General features: G+C 50.5%; 1 protein-coding gene across 1 annotated transcript in view; it reads right to left on the bottom strand.

Annotated features, from left to right (window-relative positions):
* Positions 1 to 4,402: 4,402 nt before the first annotated feature.
* SLC47A1 (solute carrier family 47 (multidrug and toxin extrusion), member 1) overlaps positions 4,403 to 8,167 on the bottom strand; it is a 39,367-nt gene continuing 35,602 nt past the window's right edge. Inside the window, exons 17-19 of the mRNA XM_010843179.1 lie at positions 6,927 to 7,021; positions 5,851 to 5,929; positions 4,403 to 4,919 (exon numbers count right to left, since the gene is read on the bottom strand). Coding sequence (XP_010841481.1) covers positions 4,693 to 4,919; positions 5,851 to 5,929; positions 6,927 to 7,021 — 401 coding nt within the window. The 3' untranslated portion in view covers positions 4,403 to 4,692. The remainder of the gene's footprint in view (positions 4,920 to 5,850; positions 5,930 to 6,926; positions 7,022 to 8,167) is intronic.

The raw sequence follows: 8,167 nt of genomic DNA, 5'->3' as shown, positions 1-8,167 counted from the left end.
TGGATACCTTTATCATAATTCAGCAGGACTAGTTAAAGGGAAGGGGCTGGAGGAGAGAGGACGGTTCTGTGCCCAGGTGGCAGGCTGGTCTCAAAGAGAAGAGCGATGGTCCAGGTGGCAGTTCTTAAGGAAGAGGAAGGAGGGGTGGTCAGGCACTGACTGGCCCTGGGTTCTGGGAGGGGACCAAGCAGGGGGCTGCAGAGGAAAGAAGGGTGAAGGGATCAGGGCACAGAAGACCCCACGAGGGCAGAGGCCAGGAGACACAGGTATGAGGACTAGACAGGGCTCCAGGGATAAAAGGAGGTGAGTGGAGATGTAAAGTTCAAAGCTTCTACTGTGGGTGCAAGTGGAGGGCTGGGAATGTGCAGGGTGGGGGACCCAAACTGGATTCGGGGGTTCTGGAAGCCGGTGAAATGGAGAGAGGTGAACCAACACAGCCAAGGAGACAGGCACTCGGGTCCTGAGGGTGTCAGTGAACATAGAAGAGGCCACCCAGAGATCATCAATGAGGAAAAGTATAGGATGGTGCACTGGATGGACTGTCCAAAAATGGACACTGGGAAAGGGGAGTCCACGTGCAAAAGAATGAAACTGGACCCCTATGTCACACCACACAATCAACTTAAAATGGGTGAAAGAGCTGAAGCCATAAAACTGGAAGAAAACTTGGGCAGTAAGTTTTTTGGGATCTGACATCAAAATCAAAGGCACCAAGTAAAAGTAACCGAGACTCCATAAAACTAAAAGCTTCTGCACACCAAAGGAAACCATCAAAAAATGAAAAGGCAGCCCACCAAATGGGTTCACAATAACAGACGTGAAAAGAAGACGTCTGAGTCCATGTGCCAAGGTCGTCATGATTTAGGGCTGTACATCCATCTAGGTGGGGACAGAAGGGACATTTTCTGAGACTGGGAAAGACCACCTGCCATCACCAGCAGGAGTTTCTCACCTTTGAAGGCCTTGATGAAATGCAGGAGACAGGCAGCTGTCCACGACTTCACCAATAAAAAAGCAGGGATGTCATGGTGGTTTCTTGGTTTTGGCCATGCCACTTACCTTGTGAGATTTTAGTTCCCCAACCAGGGATTGAACCCATGCTTCTGTAGTGAAAGGGCAGAGTCCTAATCACTGGACCATTAGGGAACTCTCCAAAATGCAGGTCTTCAAAGAAGGTATAATTTCAATCCATGGTGGATGGGAGACACTTTACTATGAGGCTGAAATAGGGACAACAGAGGATGAGATGGTTGGATGGCTTCACCGACTCAATGCACATGAGTTTGGGTAAACTCTGGGAGTTGGTGATGGACAGGGAGGCCTGGCATGCTGTGGTTCATGGGGTCTCAAAGAGTCCCACACGACTGAGTGACTGAACTGAGTAAACTAATTCTAACTAATGGCAGCCAGTCTAGATGTAGATAAGTTACCTAGTTTAACTTCATAATAAAGGGGGAAATGCAGTTCTTCATGTTCTACCTGCAGAGTTGTCTCATGGCTACAAATTTCTTGCGTAATTAGAGGTGGGGCCTCTTGGCAACCCACTCCAGGACTCTTGCCTGGAAAATTCCATGGACTGAGGAGCCTGGTGGGCTACAGTCCCTGGGGTCACAAAGAGTGGGACACGACTGAGCGACTTCACTTTCACCTTCCCCTGGGGCTGGTTTGAGAGTAAGGAAAACACCTTTCCTATATAGGTAGGAACCCTATAAGGATAAGGGAACCCTTGGGGCAAGCTCTGACCCCATAAAGGTGCAAGTGCCAGACAAGACCATTTAAATTCCAGGTTTTTCCTTCTTCTCAGTCCTAATGAAAGGAATGTAAAAACCTACCGAGACAGCTCGACCTTGCCCAGGTATCCGCAGAACACTGCACTCGCTGTGCGGCTCGGGGAACTGGTGGGCGAGGGCGGAGGCAGCGCGTTACACCGACCCTCGGGCCCAGACGGAGCCGGACACTGTCCACGGGCCGGACAACGGGGGCGAGAGGACATGGGGGTGCCGCGGGGGACAAGGGGTGTCCGCGGGGAGGGGCCATGGGATGAAGGACCACGTGTGACCGCGGAATAAGGGACAGCGGGGGACACAGGGTGAGCGCGAAGAGGGGAACCGCGGGGGTGGGGGCGGGCTGCACACTCACCACCGGCCCGGAGCGCCGCCAGCCCCGCCGTCTGGACCCCAAGTCGGGCGGCAGAGGTCCTTGCAGAGCCTGTAGGTGTTCGCGCCAGCGGGGGGCCGCAGGGGTCTGGGTGGCAGAGGGGGCAGGGGTGACCATGCTGGCGCCAGAGGAGCCTGAGCTCAGGCGCCTTCGTTAGCCCAGGGAGCACGTGGGAGGCGGGGCGGGGGGTCGGGTGAGGAGGGGGCTCCACTTCCCACCGCCCCCCCGCCGCCCCGCCGCTGCCGACTGGGGCGGGGGGACCCCTCGCAGTTCCGTGACCCCCTGGGCTTGGTGGAGGGGTGCCCTTCGTGGGGGCGCATGGGAAAAGTACTGGAAGAGGGGAGGCCTGGAGTCAGCATTCCCCCGCCCTGCACCGAGTCAAAGCATTTTCTCCTGGGCTTGCCCTCCCCAGGTGCCAGCAGTTTGCAGATCGTTGGACTTGGCGCCCGTGAGAAACCTCGGCGGCTAGGGTGCGGGGTGGGGAGGGCACGACAAACCAGGACGGGGACATCGCTGGGGCCCCATCGCGAGGGCCCCCTTGGGTGCAGCCTTCGTCTGGAAGATGGCCTTCCACTTACTGACCCAAGAGGAATGAGGGCCTTAATAAGAGAACTCCTCCACCCCACACCAACACACACCGAAAACCTGCCCCGCGGTGTCTTCACTCAAGAGGCGCTCACTTTTCTCCTTTCCTGGTTACCTGGTCTTTCCCAGCAAAGGCCAGGTCTGGTTGTTGGTCCCCACCCCGCAGGCAGCGAACTTAGTAGGTCCTGATGCTCGCTTGGCTGACAGCACACCTTCCCCCACCCCAACCTGCATCCCAGCTTCACCCCTTAATCCAAGGCCTCTGTCTGTCCTCCTGCCCACTAAGAGTTAGGAGTAATGGGGTTTTCATGACTCCAAGACTTTCCCAACGATCCCCAAAGTTAAGGAGAAGGGCATGTTCATTAGAATCTCATCTTTTTGAGATGGGTCCACCCGGAATCTTCTGGATATATGCAAGTAAGTGTTAGTTGCCCAGTCTTCCCTGACTCTTTGCTACCGCATGGACTGCAGCCCACCAGACTCTTCTGTCCATGAGATTTTCCAGGCAAGAGTACTGGAGTGGGTTGCCATTTCCTTCTCCAGACAATCTTCCCGACCCAGGGATCGAACCCAGGTTTCCTGCACTGCAGGCAGATTCTTTACCGACTGAGCTACAAGGGAAGCCAGCCAATAAAAGCCTGTGCCTTTTCTAAGATGAGAACCACCCAAACAAGATGAATAGGGCCTGTCCAAGATGTAGTGTAGTCACGTAGTCCTGTCAAACTCTTTGAGACCCCATGGGCTGTAGCCTGCCACGCTCCTCTGTCCATGGAATTCTTTAGGCAAGAATACTGGAGTGGGATTGCCATTTCCTTCTCCAAGGAATCAAACCCAGGTCTCCTGCATTTCGGGCAGAGTCTTTACTGTCTGAGCCACAAAGGAAGCCCTCCTGGGATGTAACCTTCTCCTCTCCTGAACACTCTTCATTTTTGCTGCTTTTCAGCTTTTTCAGCCCTTCTTTCTGTCAACATAGGAAAAGGTCTGATTTCTCCCTCCAGTTTGCCTGAATTAGCTCTTTGAACCCTGTATTTCTGTCGATTGTCCACCATTTTAGAAAAACCAAGTGCTGGGACTACCCTGGTGGTCCAGTGGTTAAGAACCTACCTGCCAATGCAGGGGACACGGGTTCAATCCCTGGTCTGAGAGGACCCCACATGCCTTGGGGCAACTAACCCCAAGTACCTCAACTACTGAAGTCTGTGTGCCCTAGAGCCCATGCTCCACAACAAGAGAAACTGCCGCAATGAGAGTAGCCCCGCAACTAGAGTAGCCCCCGTTCACTGCAGCTAAGCCTGAGCAGCAACGAAGACCCAGCACAGCTAATAAATAAATTAAAAAACACAGTACAGGTCCTTCATTTCCCTCCCTGCCGCCTTCCCCCACCCCCGCCACAACATATTGGTTTAAACCAATGATCAGACAGGCCCTGAATACGAGGCAAGCTAACTGATGCCACCTGACTCCTTTCTTCTTGGTAATCTGTCTTCTCCCCTAGAAGTTTCTTAAGCACATCCACCACCCTCGGTACCTGAGATCTGGAATCCAAAGGAATATTAACAAATATCGTTTTCTGCTGAATAATAATCTAAGGCATGAGGAAGATATATTGTAAAATATATTTTAAATAATTCAAATAGTAAGAATCTTTAAGTGCTCAGTATATGGGTTTGTGGCTTAAAAAACAGTAAGCAGAAGAAACATCAAAGCCCTACATGATGCAGCCAGTACACAGTGGTCCTTGGTGGAAAGGATGGTGGATGTAATCTCCCAAATGTTGTCTTGGACTTGCACATACTTTTTACCTTCGTTCGTTTTCTTCATCAGAAATGTATCTTGGAACTCAGTTCTTGACATCCATGAGCACAGCTTAGTAACATTTGGGCCAATGAATTTCTGTTCGTTTAAGCTCAGAAGCATCCCTTGGCCTGACTTTCTCTCTCTCTTGCCATATCACGGAACTCTGACATAGACTTTCACTAAAATCCCCACCAGTAAGATGACAAGGACCGCCAGGAGCAGGAGCCCCCGCCGCAGCACCAGCTGTCTCCCGGACAACCTCCATGCGGCCCTGGGATGGACTTCGAGACACTCTTCTTGGCGCATCTGCTGATCCGACTGAGTCTCCTCTTTCTGTCCAACATCTCTTATCAACATTCCTCCACGGTTTTCAGGGCCCACTGGAGGGGAAAATGAACTCAGCACCTTAAAAGGATATTTTTCATCTGTATAAAAGGAAAAGCACGCATGCAGTACCTGCTGGGAGAATGATAATTCAGGAAGCAGTTGCTTCCTGACCACGAATAAAGAAAATCAGGTGTTGTCCATGAATCCACAGACACTGACTAGATCCTGGTGGGGTCAGCATGGGCTCTGCCCCATTGTGTACAAAGCCAAGTAAGGTAGCTCTTTAGGTTAACAGTTTTGTTGTTTAGCTGCTAAGTCGTGTCTGGCTCTTTGCAACCCCATGGACTATAGCCTGCCAGGCTCCTCTGTCCATGGGATTTTCCAGGCAAGAATACTGGAGTGGGTTGCCATTTCCGCCTCCAGGGTATCTTCCCAACCCAGGGATCAAACCTGCGTCTCCTGCACCAGCAGGTGGATTCTTTACCACTGAGCCACCAGGGAAGCCCTAGTTTAACAGGCTTAGGGGAAATGTTCAAGGGGGCCAGCACCACCAATTAGCATCTCAGAAAGAAAATAAGGTCAGTGGAGGAAAGGATGACCTAAGAGGTGATTCAAGAGCGTTCACAGCACGTTGGCAGGGGAGATGCAAGCCTTCCCGTTAGAGGACCCTCTAAAAACCGGGCAGGATAGTGACCCAGACCTAGGTTTAGTCTTATGGTACTTCAGAAGAGGAACAGTAAGGAAAACACCCTAAATACTTGCACCTGTACTGAATTGATCACCTGCAACTCTTAATCATCTATGGCAGCATGTCTGAGTCAGCAATTAAAGCAAACAAACTTCAGCTGTTGACCTGAAGCTGGATGCTCCCTATCGTTTGTTTCGGAGGCATTATTTCCCTATTTAAATGGGAGCTCAGCACAGCAAATCTAGTTGTGAACACCTAGAGGGGCCTTTCCAAGAGCAGGGGCAGATGTATCATACCTGGGCAAAGTGGGTCCTGAGGGAGTGTGGCCATCCCATTGCCGGCCATTCTTCGCTTCAGATTGGCGTGTTCCTGAGCCTAGGAGAGGGGACGCATCAGTCCATAGGCTCCATCACAGTGCAGCCACACACCTGGCCGTACCCTTGCTGAGGAAAAACCCAGCCATTTTCTCTCACTGACAGGTAACACAGGAGCCTCTCCAGTTAACAAGCATGGAATCCTCTTTTCTAATGATTGACGCGAGGCCAGTGCATGGGAAAGGTTGGCTGTAAAAAAGACGAGGAAAGTCGGGGACCAACCGTAGGATTCTCCCTTCCTCTTCCTTCATTCATTTTCTCTGTCACCTACTTAACACACTGCCCTGACCCTAGAAAGTTCATAAAGAAAGATGCCCACAGGTATCTTAATGAAACTTAGTTGTTCGGTGGGTAAGTCATGTCTGACTTTGCAACCCCGTGAACTGCAGCCAGGCAAACAGGATATAGTTGCTGGCATCCCACCTTTCTCTCCACTTCTAAATCTTGTCCTGAAATGGGCTGTTCAGGAGCAAGGCAGACGTCTAACATAGGACCCAGGGGGGAAAAGACCTTCTGTTCTACTGAATGAATAAACAAAGGGGAACAGATGTCCTTCACACCTGAGTTAATAAGCCCAGTTAAAACAGCAATGATATATACTCAATATTTTGTATTAGGGAAAAGAATCTGAAAAAGAAAAGGGTCTTCCTTGGCGGTCATGGTTAGGATGTTGCACTTCCACTGCACAGGGTATGGGTTCAATCCCTGGTCAGGGAACTAAGATCCCACATGCCACGTGGTGCGGCCAAAAAATAAAAATATTTTTAAGATGTAAAGAGTATATATATATATCTCTGTGTGTGTATAAATGAGTCACTGTGCTGTACACCTGAAACTCACATGACATTGTAAATCAATTACACATCAATAAAATAAAACAATGATAAAAAAGGTAGCATTTATAATAATAATAATAATAAACCTTCCAAAATAAGGCAAAGAAAGGCAAAGCTGGTTCTGTGTGTTTTCCAGGGCAGGACGGCAGCGTCCATAGTTACCTGCTGGCAGGCTTTTTTCCAGTTTAGCCGGGCAATGAAGCCAAGGAAACACGTAGCCTGAGAGATGGTACAGATGGTGATTCCTGACCACAGACCTGGAGGTGGGGATAATTAACAGAAGTTAACTCGGTGGAAAGCCAGCTGCCCTGGGGAGCGTGTTTCTCCTAAATCACTTCTGAGAATCTGTTCTTATAGCAAAGGAGGGGCCCACAGTGAGCCAGAAACCTCCACCCTGCTCACTCTTGGTTTCCAGGAGGTTCCAGGGAGCCCAGAACCCTGAGGCCACTCTTGGGTTTGTGGATCTCAGAACAAATATCTGGAGGCTGTTTTTGGCCTTTGCAACCATAATGCTTGGCTATTAGGAAAAGTGAATATTCCAGGACAAACTGCTTTCTAGCAGCACCTGCAGACTCCCAATACCTTGTATCATCTTCCTCAACCAAGCAGACTCTACAAACTCTGCCACTCTACAAACGCAGACGTCGAGAATTCCCTGGCAGTTCAGGTGCTAAGACTCCACACTTTGACCTAAAAACCCTGCCCCAGACACTCACACAGGACCCAGAGGGGGACCTGAGTGACGAGGGTTCTGCCCAAGAGTGAACCCACAGCAGAGTCAGAAACTCCAAACTGAGAGACTGAATATCCAAGCTGACAGTAGTCTCAGTTGTCAGGTCTTACACAAAAATAGACCTCTGACCCACAATCTAAAGCAACCTGTCTAGGAAGCCAATCCCTTACCTGTAACTGACAGCCGAGAAGCCAGTCTGCTTCACATCAGACTCCTGAGAGGCCAGATCATTCTTTAGGGATAAGCTAAATAATTTCTGCAATAACTGATGCAAAATGTCCAAGCTTTGACTTGTAACTGACAGCCTCCCTAATTTCTGTCCTGGTTTCCCACTTAAGACCACCCAGAGAAAAGCAAACGTGCCCCCTGACCAGGCACACAGGATGCCCCACTTCTGGGCCTCCCCTTTGTCCCACCGTGGCTCCCTCCCCTGCCCCTGCCATGTAGCCGGCTAGATCTGGGTAAGGTGACAGGGGCTGGATGGGACTCATGCTTTAAGGCTTGGGTGGCCAGATCTCATGCACATTTTTCAACTCTGCTCCTTGGTACCCATCAGCCCATATTGTACTTTACAGGTGTGATCAGCCTGATCTTTAGAACAGTCAACCTGTCACTCCTACAGTGGACCCAGTGAAAGCAAAGCCTTCCTCTTCTGAAAATTCCCATTACA

Source organism: Bison bison, unplaced genomic scaffold (genome assembly GCF_000754665.1).
Source record: "Bison bison bison isolate TAMUID 2011002044 unplaced genomic scaffold, Bison_UMD1.0 scf7180017864180, whole genome shotgun sequence".
Classification (NCBI taxonomy): domain Eukaryota; kingdom Metazoa; phylum Chordata; class Mammalia; order Artiodactyla; family Bovidae; genus Bison; species Bison bison.
This window is presented reverse-complemented; position numbering and strand designations above follow the sequence as displayed.